Source organism: Apteryx mantelli, chromosome 8 (genome assembly GCF_036417845.1).
Source record: "Apteryx mantelli isolate bAptMan1 chromosome 8, bAptMan1.hap1, whole genome shotgun sequence".
NCBI lineage: Eukaryota > Metazoa > Chordata > Aves > Apterygiformes > Apterygidae > Apteryx > Apteryx mantelli.
This window is the reverse complement of record NC_089985.1, coordinates 39,449,954-39,472,119: the sequence shown is the minus strand read 5'-3', so window position 1 is coordinate 39,472,119 and position 22,166 is coordinate 39,449,954. Positions and strand designations below refer to the sequence as shown.

Genomic DNA, 22,166 nt, shown 5'->3' with positions numbered 1-22,166 from the left:
AATATAAAAGTGCAGGCGCTTGTAGGCAAGCCAAGAGTGTTGGGTAACTTTCTTACCAACACACAAACCTCGCTGCCGCATCTGCGCTGACCTCCATCCGACGGCTTCTCCCCGTCCTGCCCCTCCGACCCTGCGGCGCGAGGCATGGGAACGGCGCTCCCGTGCTAGCCTCCGCCATCACCTGGAAAGCATTCCAGACGTATTAAGTACATCTTTATCCAGCGTTTATTTGTTGTTGTTGTTGGAGAACGGAGAAAGCTAAACCACATGACTGAACCGCTGCCAGGGCTTCGTGATGGAGCAGACAGTCCCCAGCTCCACACCAGCGCGGAGGAGTGTTATCGCGGACCCGCGCCGGCTTGGTTACAGCAGCAAGGCAGGGCAGTTGTCCCAGCCCGAATCCCGCTTCTGCCAGCTCCCGCTCCGCCGCTGCAAGGAGCAGCCGGCCCCGCTTCCCCAGCAGAGAGCCCTGGGAGATGGAGATATCTTTCCGCACCACGGAGGGCGTGTGAACGTTGGTGTTACTGCGTGCACACGTGCGATAGCGGGGTATATTAAACAAGGGGTGTTGAGGAGCTGTAACTTTCGTCTCCCAAATCCGGTTCTAATTGTGATATAAATGTAGGCTTCCAGCGCTGACTTTTTATGGGAGCCTTTTACAAGCCTGAAGTAAAGCAAAAGCTGACTTCTCCTGGTATTCCTTGAGGGCAGAAATACCACGAGATGACTTCATTTCACTTTTTTTCCTAACTATAAATGTGTCAAGATGGCAAAAATTAACTGGGGGAAAAAAAACTATGAAACCCCAAACTTTAAAATCTTATTTGAATACTGAACTTTTCTAGTTCCCCTGGATGCACGTAAGGAGTCCTGTATACAGAAAGCATATAAAATGCCTCCCGCAAAGCTGCGTGAATGTTTTTTGGTAAGAGTAAACGCAATCTGCGTGTTCTGCAGAAATGCACGGGGACTATTAACATCCCAGTTCACGACCAAAACTTTAAAGACCATTTTTCACGAATGCTGTACCAGCTACACGTTGGAAGTAGGTTTTCAAAAGCATTATATAAGGATGAAATGTCATGGACTCTTTAAAAGTCTTCAGATGTGTGTAAAAATGACATGTACGCTGCATATTATCTTCCCAGAACAAACACCATTTGAAATGTGCCCCTTTTTAACTACCATCATGAGCTGTCTAAAGAGCATTTTGGTTGAAACTTGGGAGGAAAGAAAAAAAAAAAACCTACTGATCTTACACCTGCTCTTTAGCAGTGGGAAGTGGGTTCTCAATCTGTTAACATGACCATCTGGCCAATCTGCATATCACGGCTATCTGGATCACTGTACGATGGAATGACAATACCGTAGCCAAAACAAAAGTAAAATGCATCAAAAACTAACAGTAGCGCAGCTCTTTTGATTTAAATTAAATAATAAATGCGGTATCACAGCAAAGCAAGAAAGCCATCTAAATAATTAAAAATGAGCCTTGGCCACGGCATAATTAAGTAAACAATATGGTGTGTGTGCGCTGCACTGGTCGGCAATAGTTTCTACGGGCAAACACCATGCTTCTGCAGAGCAGCTCCCAGGAGTTGGAGACGCTGCGACAGCTCTTTCCGTGATGTACAGTATTGTTCGAACACCTTTCGCATTACTGCTACACACGGAACTGACTGCAGCTATTAACAGGATTAACGCAGCAACAATCAATAACGATTGGACTAAAAGATTGCGGTGCAAAGTGTTATGTACCTTTCTGACTTGGAACTCCAGGACACTCGCACGGCTACGTTGGACTATCTGCAATCCTTTTCTCTATGAACCAATCTCTGCGTTATTTCAACTGATACCTCTTTGCGGTAGTCCCAGTATAAATATTTTAAATCCACCAGTCGGAGCATAAAATGGGTCTGCTTAAAGTTCAAGGTCATGCGTTATCTACTATTACCTAGCCGATCAGCCACAGAGCGTATTTAAACGCTAAGTAAATTTTCACAGTCGCAGAAATAAGGCTGACGTCTTGCGTCGACTTTGGCTTCTATTCTAAATATTAACAGAATCCAAAAAATGAGCTCATTTAAATAAAAATCCACCCCCCGATTTTACTCAATTGTAGTATTTTTAAATGTCCTTCTGAAAGATTAAAAGATCTTGTGCCACAAACATCTCCCCGGCTTAATTCTCGCCCAAAGCGCATAACGATGTCCGTCAAAAAATCAGGTATCGTAGCATCGCTTTCTGGCCCGCGAGCCAGCTTTGTCCACCAAAGGAGTCTCTAAAAACTGTGACCTCTCACAAAATTTAACTACTTCAATTGAGAACCTTTTCTACAATCTGATCACATTAGCAGAAGGAACTCCAAAGCAGTAAAAAACTCCAGAAAGTTCTCGGTTGAGTGCCTACTAATGAACAAAGGTTAACTTTATCTAAAAGGTCAAATGCCTGGTGGCTAAGGTTATGACCTTAACAACTTAAATTGTGACCTTGCCACGTGCCTAGTATATTGTAGATTCTGATACAGATCATCTGGTAAAGGACCGGTCATAAATTAGCTTTACTGTTAGCCTCCCACAAAGAAAACAGTTTGCCACAATGGTTTCCAAGTTGTCATTTGATACAAGCGCAGAATAAGCGAAAACTAAAAAGCAAGCCCAAGTTCAGGGTATGAAAATGCTGCCTGCTTTGAGTTAAGCAGATTATAAACTGCAAATTGAGAGCAATACCCTGAATTTCAATACGTTTTCTGGTCAACCTCTAATTCACAAAACACCGATGTTCTTTTCCTTTCCTTTTTTTTTTTTTTTTTTTTAGAAAAAACAAAAATGACATGTAGTTTGTGTATTTGCATATTTTTGTTTTCTTTTTCTAGCCAGTTCTTAAAGAGAATAATTGATTTCAGTAGCTTTGTAAGAAGCACTATTTAAATCGGTGCACATGTGTTCTTTTACAGATGATAGTGCCTACTGAAGAAAAAGCGTGGATTCAAAGCAGTAATTATCGTGCGTGTTTAGAGGGAAAGGAGCTTCTCGCAGAGGAAGGCATCTCGAACAAGGCGTCTTGGAAGAGACTACTCCCCCCCCCAAAAAAAAAGAAGGAGAAGAGTGAAAAAAAAAAAAGAGAAGCGAGCACCACGGGTGAAAAGGTTACAATGGTTTTGGCACGTATCTTGGAGCACGTTTCGGAGTCTGTGCCTCCTGCCAATACTGGCAACTCCTCAAAACTTTTAAGGAGGTAAAAACATTGTTTAGTGTTTACAAATCTTCGGTGCTCCAGCAGATGCTTGTCGGCTCGGCCGCGCGTAGGTCGACCGGCCTACCTACCGTCCGCACCGGCAGCCTCCGCGCGGGAAACGAGCGGGCCGTGCCTTTCCGCAGCCGGACCCGCCGGAGCCGCAGACAAAGGGCCCTTAACGTTTCCCGTCCGCAGCGTCCCCAGCGCGCACCCGGCGCGAGCTGCCATGGCTGCGGGTGCGCGGGAGCCAATGGCTGGCGACTTGGCCAAGGTTCAGGTGTAACACAGCCTGCCGGGATACAGCCGGGTGGGGAAAAGACACAAAAAGGAGGGGGGGGGGGGGGAAAAAAAAGGAAAAAAAGGAAAAAAAGGAAAAAAAGGAAAAAGGGTGGCCCGCGCCTCACGCTCCCCTCGCGCCCCTGGGAAGCGCCGAGCGCCCCGAATCGGAAGCAGCCCGCGGCCTCGTGCCCTCGCTGCGGCCGGCCGACCGGCGCGGGAACACGCCGGAGCCAGCTGCCCAGGCCTCCGTCTGCCCGCAGCACGCGGATAAGGCGCTGCGTCCCTAATCGCGCTATCGAACTTTTACAGCGTCTATCGCCCGGCTGCTGCAACAGGAAGCAGCTTGGCCCCCTCGCACAGCACTTTCGCTCCCGTTTTTGCTCCTTTTCTCCCCAGCCCAACGTTTCTGTATGCAGACTAGAGCAGGACCGTCGGCTCCTGTTAACAAATTTTGCACTTTGCAGGAGCCTGCTTTTTATTAAGGAAACACAAAATGGACTAGTATTTATCGGCACGGCGCTATATATAAATCTAAATAATAAAACCCCGCGTGCCGTCCAGCAGGACGCGGCAGTTTTCAGCCGTAGCTCTCCAAGCGCTTCTACACGAAGCGAGTGAGCAGCCCCGCCGCCTTGCACGGAGGAGGAAACTGAGGCGAGGAAGAGGGACGAGCGCTCCTGTGACGCCCGGCCCGCCAGGGAGCGGAGCCGGCCCCGCGCTGCCCCGACCCCTTCGGTTAGCCGTAAATCGGTAATCCTCGTTTCACCATACCACGTAATAAATCGCAGAGTAAATAAATCACTTTCCACAATATTTGCCTACATTCCCTTCGCCAGAAATGTGCAATATGATTTACCACATCACGCCCAATTGCAAAGTAAATTTCCTGGCTTATCTGTATAAAATACCACAGCGATATGCAAAAGTCCTTTCTAAACACAGACTGTATCAATAAAATCGCAGCAGTGACACTGTGCATCACAATAAACACGCGACGGATTTAGTGCAGAAAACTTTCGGATAGTCGACACTTTCTCTAATCCCCTCCAGAAGAACAGGCCATCAGACGCAGGCTCTCACTGCTGCCATTCGCTAAGGTTTCTTCTACGGTTACGGATATGCGGTTTCTGCAAACACGATTCCACTGTCTTCCCTTTGCTTCTCTTTTTTTCACCTTGTGCAACCCCTGAAGTTACACGTAACAAAGAAATCCTGGGAGACCTACGTGTACGTATGTATGAAAACTTGGGCCCAGCAGTTCACCCACACGCCTTTTTTCTGCAATGTGACCATTCAAAAGAAATACAATGGCGTATTATTTTATCCAGTCAACTTATTACGTATCCTTTGCATACATTAATATCCACAGGCAGGGTGTGCTTTGCGCTGGAGCCAGAGATCCCAAGATTTTCAATTTCATCACATAAAAAAAACATTTTACCCCCTTTCCCCCCAATAAGCACAATATTATCAAACAAGGAATTTGCTTTTAGAACCATTTGGACTCTACATGTATAAATTGTGGTGTTTGGGTTTTTTTTTTAAATACAGTTCCCTTTATTTTCCCAGTGTAATTACACAGATACTCTTTTTTGCAACTTTTTACCCGTGGCTGCTATGTTTACCTATTGGAGGGCGCGTCTTCCCTTTTCCCCGGGCCCAATCCTGCAAGATTTACACTCCCATGGACATCAGTGAGAACGGAGGATATTTGGTATTCCTAACACCCGGGCCTTAAAGCGTGGGTATGCCTAGCTCCCTCAGACTATTTTGTGCATAATATATACAAAGAGTATTAAAAATAAATAAATAAATAAATAAATAAATAAAAATAAATAAAAGGAAGCCTCGCTGTGCTAAGGCTTTGACAACTCCTGTGAAAATATTAGGGTAACACCTATGAAGGATGCACAAAACCCCGAATTGCCTTTAACCCTGGGGAAGAAAATGGACTTTTAAATGCAGAGGGGCACGCGCGCCCTCCCGGCCTCGGCCCGGCCGCGGCACCGGCTCGGGAGGAAGAGCACAGAGCCCCGGAGACAAACAGAAAGGTGGAGAACGTTGGATAAATCCACTTACCTGCTGCGTGCACAAAGTATGCCAAATATAAATCGAGTTCCTTAACAGAAACTCCTATATGATGCGGCTGTACGCACAGCCCGGGGTTAGAGCACTGTGGGGACTTTACAAGGCGCTCGCCATCAGTACTTTCGAGCGGAATACCTTTAAATAAAATCACCATAACAAGGTCCAACCTCCAGACCTTATCTGCCTGGCGAAGGCAGTCAATTCTTCTCATCTTGCCCTTCTGGTCTGGATTGGAAAGAACGCAACACGGAGGCTTTTTTCCTGTGACTGTGAGAACAAAATCCTCCCGAAACTCAGGCCTGATATCTTTCCGCAGCTTGGCCAGAAGTCTGGATGCCCATTTTTGCTTTACCTCGGGTTTTTCACTTAGCAGTTCGTCCTTCACGGCTCTCTCTTCCTCTTTTGACATGCGTTTTTCATGTTTTTTGAAGTATTTTCTTTTTCGGGCTTGCAAGTTGAACCATGTGTACGCAAACGCTCGGACGTGAGGCAGAAGTGCTTCGATGAAGGGATGAAATTCATCCTGAAAAAAGTTACAGAGAACAGTCGATGTCACGGAAACCACCAACAAAGGCCGGCGCCGCCGGTGTGCCGCCAGCCCCGGCCGCTAACTGGGGCTAAAAGCGGGGGAATTGGGCCCGCGCGGGCTGGCGGCAGCCCCGGCGCTGCCCGGCGCCGTCTCCCCTCCCCGCGCCCGCCCCGGCCCGACACGGCGCCGCACCGTCCGACGTGTGAAACGGGGATCAGGCCCTTTTGCAAAACTTGCAATTTCTTAAAAAAAAAAAAAATACAAAACCCAAAAAAGCTGGCGAAGGAGTTAAAAGCTAAAAAGCCGCAGCCGGGCGCAGCGCCTCGGGTCGCTTTGCAGGGAGCGCCTATCGCGCTCTGCTCGCTCCCTGACCCCGCTGCTCGTGGTGTGGCCAGCGTGTGCCCGCCAATTTGGCAAATCCTAAACCTTTCCATGCCAATCAGTGTTTGTATGGGGAAGCCTAAAGTATAGGAAAACTTTCCCTAAGATATATTTGGAAATAGCGACGCGTTCTATAGCAAAACGCCAGCGTGACCGCGCGCAGGCGAGCACAACGGAAGGTGTTTCGCGCCCGGTGTCCTGGACGGCAAAGGGAGGCGAGAAGCACGCAGCCGGTCTGCGCGTTCCTCCAGGGCGCCCGGCGGTAACTGAGGTGAAAAAGCACAGAAAATGCAAGTCTCACAAGTTAAAAAAAAAAAAAAAAGTTGGGTTTATATTTAGTTAAATAAAAAAAAATCGGATAGTAGAAATTGCGATAATACAAGACACACTCAGAGACTTTCTGCAAAATAACAGGGGGCAGGAAAAATTGAAAAATGCGGTAACAGCAGATTTCAGCACACCTTGTGCAAACGTGCAAGAAATGATTTTTTTTTTCTACATCGCGTCCCATCTTTGCATGTTTGAAAAGCAACGCCACACTCCTAAAGTTAGTTTTGCCATCTGAGGCCATTGCTTGCTTTGTCTAACGACGTGTTTCAAGCTCACCCCTCTTCCTTGAGGCAAAAATAACCGCGATTAAAATTGCTCCGGCATGAAAAAAAAAAAAAAACGCGCCAGAGGGACACCCCTCCTTCGGAAAAAATAAAGATATACGTTCAGAAAGGGCTAGGCGGGCCAGCCAGAGAGGTCAGGACGTGTTATCGCACACGAGGGCCAGGCGGGGTGTTTTTCTCCGCCGAAATGAATGACGGAGGAGCCCGCGCCACGCGGGCGGCAGCGCGCGGGCCTGCTGCCCTGCCGCCGCCTCGCGGGATCGGGCCCTCCAGGAGGGGAAAATAACAGTAACCTGGGGGCTGCTTCCCACGGCACGCCGCAATCCAGCCGCGGCAAGGCAGCGCCGGGGATTTTTCAGGTGAACTAACTTTTCCTTTTCGCATTGCCCCTTTCAGGATGGTTCCTACCACGATCATTTCAGCTCCTTACAAATATTGCCATTAAAACACATGCCTTCTGCCCGCTCGGTAGCTTACTTTAAATTTTAATTTCTGTTCCAAAAATTAGGAAAAATTGAGAAATCAATAATTGAAGCCTATCAAGTCTATCAGCAAAATCCTGTCATAATTCAAGACCTTACATTGACTTCCCAATAGGTTTAATTTCACTTATTCTGAGTGGCTCTTAAAATGTAAATACTTAAATTTATAGCTAATATTATATCATGTATTTTTATTTTAAACACAGACTGTTAGAAACTACCAAAAATGGCATATTATATGGCATTATAGCACAGCAGAGTGGCAGTAATCAAAAGTATGAATGATTATTAAAATATAAACACATAAAATAAATCACTCCAATGATTGACACATTCCTTCCCCCCCCCCCCCACTGGAAAAGATCATAGTTTCAAATTTCAGTAAAGTTAAAAAAAAAAAAAGGAAAAAAAAGATTGCTGCGAGTTTTCAGCCGGTAGATTCAGAAAGTGAGGGAAGGCGCAGGCATAGCCCAGGCAGCTCCTCGCAAACACGGAAAACGGCTTTCGCGGGGGGGCGAAGATAAAAACTACAGGTCCCTACAAGCTATTAAAAATTATAAAACCGCACTTTTGCTCCCTCATGTCCTTCCCCTTCCCCACTCGGAAGGAGTCAAGGAAGAAAAAAGGCCTTTTGTCAAGGCGAAGTTTCTCCGCTAAGGTGCACGCGCGCGCCGAGCGGCCCCACGCCGAAACGGGGACGCTCCGAGCAGCCACCGCTCCCAGCCGCGGCCTGCCAGAGCCCCAAATATCCCAACTTTCCTGCTGCAAGCAGCACTTGGTCTGCCCTGATCGCGTGTGCTCCTCGCTTTTTTGGACCTGCACTGGATACTCTCCAAAACAGAGTTGCTTTAACCTGCACTGAAGCTGATTGCTACAATGTGAACCTGAAAGAGGAGGCAAAAGCAACATTAAAAAAAAAAAAAAAAAAGCTTTAAAAGCCCTCGAAAAAAAAAAAGGGGGCTCTTTGGTCTAAAGTCAGGCTGCAATTTTAAGCAGTTCCATGTCTGAAGCGAATTGAAAGCACTAGTAGTCGCTTCGAGAGGTGTGCGTGTATATATTATACTCCAATGTGTCTTTTCAAAATGGTGTACTACGAGAAAAGGTTAATGACTCATAAACAGACCAACTTTCAGACTGTCTTCGTAAACATATTCCTCCGTAAAACTGCACGACTTAAATCTCAGTGTCAAGATATTAGCAAAGTCGAAATGGAAATAAAAGCACCCTGTACTGATCAAACAAATTGGGCTGGAAAGCGGTGCGGGGGGGGGGGGGGGGTGTGAAGCAGTTCCTGCACAATACAATTATTTATTTCAATGTTATTATAGCAAAAAAAAAAAAAAAAGTTTTGGAAATGTGTCAATGCAAGTGTGCTAGCAGATGTGCAGGCTGGTTTGCAGCCTCGCAGCAAAACACAAAGATTTTAAGTAACTTGTGGAAAAGAGGATGATCTCTGCCTTTCCTCAAGTTAGGTTTAAAGGAAACTTTCAGAGTGTTCAATAAAGACATTTACTTTCACCCCTCAGCATTTGATGGGTAACCTAAAAATAAAAGGCACCAAAAAACTGCTAAAGTGAGAATAAAAAGTAAGTTTTTATTGTAGGACTCTTCAAAGTTTGAGGATATGGCTCTTCGAAGAATAGCCTGTTTCTAAGCAGCACCTAAAATTTGGGCCGCAAGATTATATATATTCATACTTAAATTCTCACATGCTCTTCCAAAATTTGCAAAAAACTATGATAAAAGAGCCCTAAAACCCAGGTCACAGCTTCAAGAAATAATGTAACACTTTAAAGGAGTCTTTTGAAACAATGTATTTGTGCTGATCTTTTTGAAATTAAGCCAGCTACAGCGACCCTTGTTAATATTTTTACAATCCATTTGCTTGTAAATCTATTAGGAGATATGCATATGTTCCCAAACTATTTCCTAGATCTTCAGCAGATATGTAAATGGAATGATGTTTATATTTTCCTGACAGATGATACAGAATGGTCATGCCATTTTAGTTACAGTGCTTGGATAAATATGCTCATAACTGTGATTTCTGTTTGTTTTGCTTTTCTAAACCACTTTCTAAAGCTTCCCCTTTAAATTTGAACCAAAACTTAAAAAAAAAAAAAATTCTGTCCCAAAACTTTTATCAGCAAAAGTGGCTATAAATTCTGCAATGAACAAATACAAAATCGCCCGCGATCGCTGGTGACTTAGCCCACTTTGGCTGCGGGCAGTGCCAGGATCCCCTCGCGGATCCTGCGGGGCGCGGAGTTTGCAGGAGGCCTCTAATCCTCCCGTTACTTTCCCCAGCGCGCAACAAGAAAGCGAGCTTCGCACGGCCGCCTGCCACCGCACTTACGCGCTTTTTAAGCGGGGGGGTGGTGGGAGGGGGGGGCGGCAGCGGCCCCGTCGCGGCTCCGCGGCGCACGAGCGGGCCCTGCGCGGCCGCGGGGCGGCGGCGCTGCGGGGCCGGGGCTGCTCGGCCCCGCGCGGCCCCGAGCAGGTATTTTTGGGAGCGGGACGCGAGGCCCCAGCTGGGCGCGGGCCGAGCGCGGCGGCCCCGCGCAGAGCTGCGCTGCGCTGCGCGCCGGGATCCCGCGGGCGGCGGCGGCGGCGGCGGGCGCTGCGCGGCTGCGGACGGAGCCCCGCGCCGCGCCGCCGGGCTGCCTCTGCGGGAAGGGCCCGCACGGGCTTCTCCCCGGGAAAGAGGGGGAAAAAGGCAAAAAAGAAAAAAAAGGAGAAATTCAAATTAAATTACTGCGCCGGCAGAGCGCCGCGCGGGAGGAAGCGGGCTGGGGTTTGCGCCCGCCGCAAAGTGTTTCCTACTGAAACCAGCGGATCCTGCTCGCCGGCGGCGCCGGTCCGCAGCCCCGCGGAGCGCGGGCAGGGCAGGGAGCTGCGCGGGGGCGCAGCCGCTCCGCGCCGCCCCGTCCCGCGCCGCGCAGGGGAGGGAAGGGAAGGAAAGGAAGGGAAGGGAAGGGAAGGGGGGGGGCGGAAAAGTTGCGCCTCGTCCCGCGCGGGACCGCGGGGGGCAGCAACTTTGCCGGGGGCCGGCGCCGCCTCCGCGGTCGCGGAGCGGGCGGCCGCGGGCGCAGGCGGCCACGGGCGCTGCGGCGCGGCGGGGCAGGGCGCAGCCTGCGCGGGCGGGCACTTTCTATAGGTGCGGCTATAGGGCTGCGGCGCGCACCGCTGCGGCGCTGTGCATAGGTGCAGCGCCCGAAGGGCTGCGCGGCGAAAACGGAGCAGATCCGCGCCGCATCCCCCCGCCTCGTACCGCGCTCATAAACAAAAGTATGGAGTTTGGGGGGGGGGGGGTTGCAGACCGTGCCGCGACCCGCGTCTCCGAAGAGAAAATGCAGCAGTTTTCCCTGCTACATCGAATGCACAGCGAAGTACAGCTGTCTTTTCCACGCATTAATCGCATCGGCAGCACAAACAGCGAGTATCGATTGCAGATGACCAAGCATGTCATGGGCTGCAACGCTGCGAAACACGTGCGGGTCGTCCCGAAAAAAAACATCGCGTCGGAGCCGAGACCCCACCGCCACTATTAATTAAACCATTAATAAGTAGGCGCCATTAGCCATGTGCCTACACAAATGGCCGTGCAAGAAGAGGAATGCAACCTAATAGGAAACAAAGTTAGTTTCTTAAAGCTGCATTCCCCCCCCCCGCTCCCCCCCGGGCGCGCACACACACACACACACACACACACGCACACGCACACGCGCAGGCAGCGCCCGGCAAAACCACCCCAAAGGCACCCGCACAGCTGCTTACCTGGGTGAGACAGAGAGGAGAATACATGACTGCTGTGGGGGTTTTTGTGGTTTGGAGGTGTGTGTGTGTGTGTGCGAGAGAGAGAGAGGGAGAGAGAGGGGGAGAGAGGGAGAGGGAGAGAGAGAGGGAGGGAGGGAAAAAAAAGAGAGAGAGAGAGAGGAGAGAGAGAGAGGGGGGAGAACCGAGCCTGCTTCTTGCTTTCACATTTCCAACTCTGCTAAACTGCAGCCGGCGCTGAGCAGCTCCATGGGCTGAACTTTAACCCCGCCTCGACTTGCCCCGCACTACGCGCTAGGCATGCCTGCCGCGCGCGGGCGTTAAAGGCATAGCGCACGCTCCGCTCCGCGCCGCGCCGCTCCGCGCCGCCCGCTCCTCCGCGCCGCGCCGCGCCGCGCTGCGCCGCCCGCCCTGCGCCGCCCGCCCGCGGGGGCGGGGAGGGGCGGGGAGGGGGCTGCGGCGCCGCCGCCTCCCTCCGCCCCGGCCGCGCGCGGCCGCGCAGCGCCGCGGGGCCGCCGCACGCGCAAACTTTTTTTTTTTCCTTCCCTTTTTTCCTTCTTCTTCTTCTTCTTCTTTTTTTTTCTCTCTCTCTCTCTCCCCCCCTTCGCCGCCGCCGTGTTTTGCCCGCGGCCCCGCACATGCCGCCGCGCTCCGGCAGCGCCGCGACCCGCGCGGCTTTTGCAGCCCCGCTCGCTCGCGGGAGGAGGGCGGCGAGGGAGAAGCGGCGCGTTCGCAACTTTCCCCGTCGCTCTGATACTTGGCATATGATTGTCATTTTAAATAAAGCGCTTTCTGGTCAGGGGTGCTTATTTTACTTAAAAAAAAAAAAAAAACAAAACCACACACACACACACACACATACACACACATACACGCATAAATTCATCGGTGCCTCGCATTTCTCCTTCTCCCCAACTCCCCAACTAATAAAATTACTACTTAAAAGTGAAGCACTTAAAAATAGAACCGAGCCTCCTGCCACTTATTTAGGTTACAACGTATTGTTTTGGCACCGGGAAGGTTTGGTTTTTGGGTTTGGACGCCTTCCAGGCAGCTTCGCTTTCCTCTTTTATTGAGCCGTGTACTTGCTGCCCGGCCTCCGAGGGCAGCCGCGCTGCCGGCCGCGGGGCCGCGCTGCCCCGAGCCGGGGCCGGGGCCGGGGCCGGGGCCGGGGCCGCCCCGAGGGGGGCCGGGCGGGAAGCCGGGGGCAGAGAAAGTAACAGCGTTTCCGACTCTCGCCGGAGCTGGAGACATTTTAGCCGCTGCCTCGACGTCCGCCGGCTGCGGCGGCCCCCGCGGCGGCGCCTCTGCGCGGGGCTGCGCCGGCCCCGACGGCGAGCACGGCCCGTCCCGGCCCGTCCCGGCCCGTCCCCGGTGCGGACGGTGCCCCCGGGCCCCGCGGCGCTGCGCGGCCGCGCTCCCCTCGACAGGAGCTCCCGGCTGGCGGCTCGGAATTGCTCAAAGCCTGGGGGGGGGAAGAGAAAAAAACGGGAAAACTTCCTCAAACCCCCCCTCGCCGCCGCGCCGCTATGCCGCTATGGCCCGCTGCCGCCCCGCGCGCCTTGCGCGGCCCGCGGTGCCTCCGCGCGCAACTTTTGGCGCCTTCGCAGGACGCCGGGCCGCGGGGCGGCTCTTTGCGCCCTCTAGGCAGCGGCGGCGGCCGAGCCCCGCGCCGCCCCCGCGGCCCCGCCGCCGGCGAGGGGGCGCGCACGGGGCCGGGCCGAGCCCCGACGCCGGGGGGAAGGGCGGCGCGGGGTCGGGCGAGCGGCGGCCCCGCTGCCCGGCGGCTCCGCGGGGCGGTGCGGGGCCGGCACCTCGGGGGGGCGGCGGTGCTTCCCGGGGATGGCCGAGTTAAAAAAAAAAGAAAAAGTCAGAAAGAAAGAAAGAAAGAAAAAGGCTTCTGCCATGATCCCCTGCTATCCATATTCCCCCTGGCACCTTGCCCGGCATTGCATTTACAATGTTTTATTTGCAGAAACTTTTCCTTGCCAGCGTTAGTGAAATCCTCTTGGATATATAAATTACGTCAATAAGCGCTCGCTTATACGTACGTCTGAAATATCTGCTCTTTCGGCGGTACTTAACGGTGCGGCCGCGAGGGCCCGGCCGGGGGCTGCGGGCAGCGGCGCCCTTCGCACCTCCGCCCCGGGGGGTCCGGCCCGGCCTCCGCGGCCGCGGAGCGGGACACCCCGCTGCGCGGCCGCGCAGCCCCGCGCGCAGCCCCGCGCCCCGTTCCCACGCGCGCCGCGGGGACAGGAGGGGGGGGCGCTGCATTTGCCCCGCGCCCGCGTTGGGCTTTGGGGTTTTGCAGCGCCAACCGAAGGGAACCCAAACCGCAACTTATTATTATTATTTCTTTTTCCCCTCAAGCCACCACAACTCAGCGCTTCGCTAAACTATCGCACTTTCCTTTTTTTTTTTTTTTTGGTGGTGGTGGTGGTGTTTGGTTGGTTGGTCGGGTTTTTTTGGGTGCTAAATCCGGAAGTTTTCTGCACAGCCTCCAGCCACCCCGATCCCGGCCGGGCGCCGCGAAGTTTTGCCGAAAAAAAATGAGAAGAGAGAGAGAGAGAAAAAAAGAAAAAAAAAAGAAAAAAAGAAGGGCGGCCTGCCCCCCCCCGCCCCCGCGCCCGCGTGAGTTCGAACGCTGCAACACCCAGCGCGGCCCCTCATTGGCCGCCGCCCGGCGACGTCACAAAGGCTGGCTACGGCGATACGCGCGCGCCATTGTCAATTGCGGCGGCGGCGGCGGCGCGGCGCGGCGCTTCCTTTGTGCGGGCGGCGGCGCGGCCGGGCGGGCTCGCAGCGCCCCGCACGTACGGGCTTTTCTCCCTCTCCCCCCCCCCCCCTTTTTTTTGGAACCGAGCAAGCGCTAGGAGGAAAGGAAAAAAAAAAAAAAATCTGTCAAGCTCAGCGGTTTTCTCAAATCCCCGAAAAAAAAAAAAAAAGGAAACTCAGACACACAAAAACCCACCCACACTGCCGCTACCTCCTTCGCGCACAAACAAATACATTCCGCTAGACGTTATTTTCGCAGCGTGTAACTTACAGTGAAGGCGATCTGCAGTACAATAGCTGTGAAAAGTACCGCGTTAGACAGAAATACCTTTGTTTATAAAAGCATGGAAATAGATTTAAAAAGAAGTTTAAGATGTACCACGTACCATTGCAAGGTATAAAGAGTACGTGAGAAACTTTACAAGGCTGAGACGATTGGCTTCATTTGTTGACACTTTTTTTTTGCAATATTTTTTATAGCTAAAATAAACTTGCAACCGTTGGAAACCCGGAAGAGAATAAAAGCTGTAGCCAATTGCAGACTGCTGGTTAGGATTTTTTTTTTTTTTTTTTTTGTTAACTCCCAAATCAGAAGGATTTGCAATGCAATCTCTCTCCTCTCATTTGAAAGCGGTCCAAGCCGGGCTGGCCGGGTGCTCAGATTCCCTCTCCCTGGCTTTGCCTTGTGTGCTTTGGATTGTGTTAGACTTTGCAGAAGTTGCAATCGATTCGGCAGACTCCCTCCTCCTCCTCCTCCTCCTCCTCCCCCTCCTCCTCCTCCTCCTCCCCTTCCCCGCGCCCCCTCCCCCTCCGCCCGCTCGGCCCCCCTCGCTGGTTTCCGCAAGCGCCGCGATTTGCATGGGAGCCGCGCACCGGCGGCGCTGCCGGGCCCCCCCCCGGGCCGAGCCGGGCCCCCCCGCCGGCACGGAGCCCCCGGCCCCCCCGCGCCCCTTCCCGGCACCGCCGCCGCGGGGGGGCCCGGCCGCAGCCCCCCCCCCCCCACCACCGCGGGCGGGCGGCGCTGCCGCGCTCTGCCGGGCCGCGCACCCGCCCCCCCCCCCCGCAGGGGCAACCCCCCCTCCCTGCATGGGCAAATCCCCCCTCCTGCATGGGCAACCCCCCCCTCCCTGCATGGGCAAATCCCCCCCTCCCCGCATGGGCAACCCCCCCCTCCCGTACGGGCACCCCCCCCCCCCGCGCTGGCAAACGCCCCTCCTGCACGGGCAACCCCCAGCCTTGCACCAGCAGCCCCCCCCCCCATTGCACGAGCAAACCTATGTGGCAATAGCAACCCCCCTCCCTTGCACGAGCAGACCACGTCTCTCCCCCTTGCCCTAGCAACCCCCTGCGCCCCCCGGGCAGCCCCCCTGTTTTGCCCAAACCCCAGCCTTGCCCCAGCCCCCCCCCCCCTGCACAGCCACCCCTGCCCTGCCCCAGCCCCCCGTGGCCCCGGGGCTGGCACCGGCATGGCCACCCCGAGGGGGCGGCTGGGGGTGCGGGCAGGCCTGGGCGCCCCAAAACCGCCCCGAGGGGGTGCCGCCTGCGGCGGGGGCGCGGGGGCTTTCTGCCCAGCGGCGCGGTCGTGGTGGTGGTGGGGCAGCGACCAAAGAGGAGCTGCGAAGTCTAGAACTTGCACGGCACCCCTAAAATAGTCCTGATTTCATCCCTGAAAGGATTTCCTGGCTTTGTGTGTCTTAACTAGCCTTGGCCATTTTTGTAGAATAACCCTATTATTCACAGCTCCTAGGGTACAATCTGCTAAAGTCACTTAATAAAAAAAAAAAAATCTTCAAAGGGCGTGAGAAATAAAAGCAAACAAACAATTGTCTGTAGCTCTCCGCTCCCCTTGATCATGGATACCCGCTTCATTAACAGCACAAGCTTTATATTCTTAAAACTGGAAGCCCCGAGATGCGTGATAATACTGCAAAACTCATTTGGAAAAAAAAAATCGAGTGGATCTGAAGGTTAATTACGACTTTTGTACAACACAGCGAGCCTTTGAGTTATGCAACTTAACTCATAACTTAATGAGTTGCACGGTTAGCCCTCCAAACTTCATACTTTTAATCGACTAGATAAGGTATTTAAAGACGCAGAAGGTTGTAGTCTTAGCTAACCGTGGTGAACAGAGAGAGCAAAAAAGGGAAAAACTTCATACAGTGATTTTCAGTTTCAAGCCTGGGAGTCTCAGAACCGTGCCCGGTGACAGCGCAGATCCTCATACAGCAAATTTTAACCTACCGACGAGAGCTTTGCCTTTCTCGGTTACCTTTTGGTGACCCCTCCGAAGGAGTCCGCAGATTCCCAGCGGTCTGTAGACCACAGGTTGAAAACCACCGGTTTTGCATAAACTTGGGTTACTCGGTGCAGGCTTAGGTTGCGACGGTTCCTCTTAGCAAATTGTCGGGGGCTGATGTGTGCTGCATAAATTAAAACATCATGTCCCTTTGCCACGTGAAAGCATTATTAAAAGAAGCATAATAAGGGATTTCCACCATGTTATCAAGCGTACAAAGGAAACTGCGAATGGGAGGGATGGCTGTCATCGGGGTAGAACGAGCCGGGTTTGGAGAGGCGCTGGGAAGCTGCTCTGAATAGCCCGTCGGCTGGACGAGGCTCAGCGCGGACAATAGCCGGTCCATACGTGCTACGGCCTCTCAGCACGCAGCAGCGGCAATTAAAGGCCCGATCCGGGCTCGGGCCGACCGCTTTCTCCGGGCTCCCGCGCTGGCTAACCCCGGGGTTTCGGAGGCACGGAGCAACGCTCCCGGCGTCACGCAGGAGCTTCCCCGCCTGAGACAGGGGGGTGCCCAGGCCGGGCAGGGGGTTACGTTAGGCCTGCATGTGCTCAGAAGCCCCCCAAAATCCCCGGGTGACTTCCAGGTCCCCTGGAGGTCAAGACCTGAAGTGACACACACAGCACAGTCCCGTGACCCAGGTCTCCAAAAGTATTGAGAGGCTTAAATCCCATTACGGTCAATGGCAATCAATGCCGAAATATTTCTGCGCTGTCCCACGACCAACTACGGAATTAGCTACGAATTCCAGAAGAAATATCGTCGCGGAGCTGCTAGGTTATTGCCTGGCTGGTATTATCCGCCTCCCGGCGCTCCGCCGTCTATTGTGAAATTTATATCAGGCGAAGATACTGAAAATGAGAGTAGTCTGTAAGACTCTCTCCAGGGAGGAGACTGATTTATTATTCTGTGTGTACACAGAGAACTGAGCATAATGGGGTTTTTCTCCTCAGTCTGAGGCTCCGAACTCCGGTGCAATACCAATAAACAGCGGCGTCGCGCGAATGACGTGTCGCCCTTCAGCACGGGGAGGGCCTGCAGGAGCTGACAGCCGCGGGCACCAGCGCTTCGGGTTGCAGGTTGAATGAACAGACTAGTAGGTCGGCTGGGAAGTCCCACCTGACGCCACCAAATACCTGTGAGCAGTAACTTTTTGCACGTGGGGTTTCCTGCCCGTCGCCACAGTGAGCGAGGGAGCAGCTCCCGGCCCCGCGCTGGCGAAGAAGCGCTGCCGACAGGGGAGCGTGGATGCGATGAGGACGGGTGAGGATGCACGGAGGCCACGGCCAGCGGCCGGATCCGGAAAGGCGCCTCACCCCCAGGCCTGGCCGTGGTGGCTTGCCAGAGCCATGCAAACCGGCGGTGGAGGACGGGAACGAGAGCAGTCTTGCTAAGGGCAGGCTGCGTTAGGTGCGCTAAACTTCAGGCAGTCCTGCCTGGGAAGCCTTCTGCTTTGACGGCGAGCTAATCGAGGCTTTACCGCCTAACGGTGCCGTACGCGGGGCGCCGCCTGCCAAAGCCGTTCGGGGTTCCCGCGTGTCCCTGGAGCGCCCGTAGACTTCTCGTGGGTTTCCATAGGAGCCTGCGCCTGCGTTTATTGCAAGGTACGCTACGGAGGAAATAACTTACAGGCAAAAGCGTTTAAGACTAAAGAAAGGAAGAAAATAGAGTTGAGAGAGAGAGAGGATAATCAGTGTTTTTTCCCTTCTGTTTTACCGTAGAACGTGCAATGGGCAGCGCAATAAATACTAATACTATTTTAGCATGAATAGCGCTTTGTGAGCAGAATTCAGTTGAAAAAATGAAATGCCATAAAGAGAAAGCGCTCTGTGAAAGTGATTTTAACGTGGCAAGCTAACTGCGATCCGCTGGTGCACCCGAGCGGGCCCGGCGGGCAGCGGAGCCGTGCGAGCGGGTAGCCAAAAGCAGCTGCCGCCGCGTCGACGCGGCCGTCCAGCTGGGCAAACCCCCCGCTTGCAGCCCGGAAAGAACACAAATCCGCACAGCCGCACTCCGAAATCCTTTATTTGTACGCAGCCACGTGGCGTCGTCCCCGCTGGAAGTTGCGGGACACCCTTCACGACGACGGCACGAAATTATTCTCCAGCGACACGGGGCGGCCGCGGGCTACGCCACCGATGTGGCTGCCTCTAAACCCGGGAGGTTATCAGACGATTTGGCGTCAACGCTTTGGACCTCGTCCTGCGCTCCTCAGTCAAAGTTTTGCTCGGGCAAAGCTTACGCAAGCACCGTGTCATCACGGTGCGGCAAACACAGCGACGCACGCACACGCGCACGCACACGCGCACGCACACCGTCTATTTTAGTACACACACGCCGGCTTGTTTATGCAACGGATTTCACAAAGTGAGAGTGCTTCTTTTGTTGCTGTATTTCGTAGGGTAACGTTTTATATTCAGGGTTCACTCATTACGGTATAAAAGCTGAAATTCAATACCTAGTGTGAAAATAAGGCTTCACAGTTGCTAATTGGACTTCAGAATATTCAGTCACACTTACAAGCTGAGGTATGTTATGAAGAAAAGTTATAGCTCGGAGGAAACAGGAATGCGGTGCAAAAATGCCTAACGACATCCCCTATAACGCTTATGAGCAGCAGTGTTATTTAAGCCCTAATTAGCATGCGTTCTGTGCTGCCCTTTGCTGAACGCGTTTCTCTGTGGACTATAACTTTGAAAATGAAGAGACATACGGTATTTGCCAAAAGAAAAAAAACAACAACAACAGCATTTTGTTTAAGTACTACGTCATTTTGCACATTTCTCTTCTATGATAAAGTTCTGAGGAGAAAAAAAAAAATCCAAGTGGCCTTTTCAGACAGAAACTCCAACAACTTTGCACCTAGCTTAGAGACCGGGAATGAAAGCATGTTAACAAACAGGTGCAGCTTTTATTACCGTTTGCCTGGCCCTGTGCATGTTGCATGTAATTCATCTGCAGATATCTTCAGTAACTGTTTTTCAAAATAGTTGAAGCTGCAGAATGATGTCAGCGCGCCGACCCCGAGCAAGCACGAGCTCTGAGTGCTTTCCTTAGCAGTACGGAGCAATAAAGTTTTTCATCACCAGTTTCCCTAACACTATCTCTATCTTTGCTGTGATGAAATTACCCTTTCAGACTTAGATCGAGTGTTCTTTAAAACGTGTAAGATCTTATTTATATTCTTCATAGCAAGGAAGTCTAACACTGATTTTTATGAAGCCCACTTTTATTATGTAAACTTCAAACTAAATGAAATTTCAGGGATTAAAAAGTAACACTCTCCATCCTGATTAGTAGCTTTTCACTTCTCTGTATTTTATAGTTTTATAGACGACTTTGTAACGTGCAAGGAGCAAGTCAGATAAGAGTTGTGTGTATCTTAGGCGTAAAGTTGGCTGTGAAAACTAAACCCTGCACAGGCGCCAACGCTGCTGGCAGTAAACGGGCAGTCGTTACAAAAATCGTGCAGTTGAGCGCAGACACTGCGTTTTGCTTGCTCTGCCTTTGCAGGTGCCTAAAGCTTGCTCGTAACAGCTAAGTAAATGGGTTGGTTTCAGCACCTGAAATTTTTTTGAAGTCTTTATTCCTGTAATTCACTGACCTGCCGCCTCGTGAGCCCTGGCAATAGAGATCCCCGGTGCGGGCAACCTGGGGGGGTCCAGAGCCTCCCTGGAGACGGCGCTTTGGTTTTTGCAGAAGAGAAGTTTTCTTAAAAAATAAATAAATAAATAAAAGAAGTGCAATCCGTGTGGGCTGGGCTGTCACGGCCGCTCTTCTCTCCTCTCAGCACGGCCCGCAGCGGCCCCGGCAAGGTGAGCGATGCTCCGCTCGCGCCCACGTCACGCCGCCTTGCCCCGCGCAGCATCCGCGCCCCGGCCGGCCGCAGCGCGCAGGTGGCCCTCGCGCAGCGACATGCTCGCCTAGATTTTCACTTTGGCTTTTATTTTGGCTCCTGGAAAAACACATAAATCACCACGCTGCCCTGCACAAGTATGCCCGACTCATTCGCTCACTTCTTGCATTAAAAGGTTATTGCTGATCCCCTGGAACAGGTGTGCGGTTGCAAAGCCCCTGCAGGTTAGCCAGCCTGCGGATACGCAGAATATACGATTCCTCCCGCAGAAAATGCAGAAGCCAAGCCCACAGATCCCCCAGCCCAGCCTCCCCCCTCCTCCGAGAGGAAATAAGCATTTCCTTACAGATATTCTATTTTTTTATCCTCTTCAGATTTAGATTGTCACTAAATATAGAAACTCTAGTAGCTATACAAAATGTGCATAGCACCACAGCTGCTCATTTGCAATTTGTTCTGCACTTAAAATCTCTTAATGCTACAAATAAACTTTGGGAAAGTTACATCACAATAAACAATGAGGTGTTGTTTAAAATTATATGTGCTACTGTATTATTAGGTCTCTACCGACACTACAATTATCTTTTGAAGCTGGCAATAACATATTAGCTGGTTAGTCACATTCAGAAATAGGCTCGTGTATAAGCCCTCTGCCATTTTTATGAATGGAAAATATTTTAAAAGCTTTTTCCAGCTTCTGCTTTGTCCTCCGTACATAAGGAGCTATATGCTCGAGAATCTTTCCGTATGTCATTTTAATATTCACAGACATTAGCAATACATAACGATACATGATTAACTGTCCCTCTCCTCCCCCCCCCCCGCCCCAAACAATACATATACTTATTGCATTAATTAATCAAGCCTCACTGGTAAAGAGAGCAGGATCCGCCAGCCCCGGCTTTTATTTGCACGTACAGTCGTTGCTCTTTGCAGGGAGAACAGGAAGCGCCGGGGAGGCGGCGGCGGCGGGGCCGTTTCAGCGCGCTGCGCGCCGCGTTGTGCCGCCCCCCGGCCCGGCCCGGGAGCGGAGCGGTGCGGAGCGGCGCGGAGCGGAGCGGCGAGCGGGACGCGCGACACGCGGGGCAGCGCCGCGCAGGGGGCGGCGGGGGCGGAAAAGAAAAAGAAAAAAGAAAAAGCCTTTAAAGTTTGCTGCTGGGTTTTTGGTCTGGCTTTCTGCTTTGGGTTGGTTTTGCAAAAAAATAAATAATAAAAAAAATTTCTGCCGTTTCTGCCTTCGCAAATTGTCCTGAAGCCAGTGGTAGCCATTTTCATGTCAGATACAGGAAAAGGAAAGAAAAGGGGGGGGGGAGGGAGAAAAAAATAATTAAAAAAAAAAGGGAAAAAAGACGAGACGGACGGGTTACACGCGAAGTCCCCGGCCGCGCCGCACGGACGGACCCGAACCGAGCCGAGCCGAGTCGAGCCGAGTTGTGCCGAGTTGTGCCGAACCGAACCGAACCGAGCCGAGCCGAGCTGCACCGAGCCGAACCGAACCGCGCCGAGCCGCCACCGCCGCCGCCGCCACCGCCACCGCCAGCGCCGCTCCTGCTCCGCCCGGCGCGCCTGCACCCGCGCTCCCCCCCCCCTTTTTTCCCTTTTTTCCCTTTTCCCCCCTTTTTTTTCCTTTGCCGCAGCCGTCGCCGTCGCGCAGCCCCGCGCAGCCCCGCGCAGCCCGGCGGCAGCGGCGGCACAGCAGCGGCGGCGGCGGCGGCAGCTCGCGGATCTCCCGCGGCCACGCGCGCACTGCTGCGGCCGCGGCGCTCCGCGAGGGCGCTTTGAATCGCGCGCGGGCGGGCGGAGAGGAGGCGGTTTTGGCCAGCTCTGAGCACCCCCCTCCCCCCATTAATA

The 22,166-nt window shown here is 52.7% G+C and overlaps 1 protein-coding gene across 7 annotated transcripts in view; it reads right to left on the bottom strand.

Annotated features, from left to right (window-relative positions):
• The window catches only part of NFIA (nuclear factor I A), a 256,488-nt gene extending 244,741 nt beyond the window's left edge, over window positions 1-11,747 (bottom strand). For all 7 annotated transcript variants that reach the window (XM_067301330.1, XM_067301331.1, XM_067301333.1 and 4 more), the window contains exons 1-2: window positions 11,388-11,747; window positions 5,596-6,127 (exon numbers count right to left, since the gene is read on the bottom strand). In XM_067301330.1, coding sequence (XP_067157431.1) covers window positions 5,596-6,127; window positions 11,388-11,414 — 559 coding nt within the window. In that variant the 5' untranslated portion in view covers window positions 11,415-11,747. The remainder of the gene's footprint in view (window positions 1-5,595; window positions 6,128-11,387) is intronic.
• Between the last annotated feature and the right edge of the window lie 10,419 nt (window positions 11,748-22,166).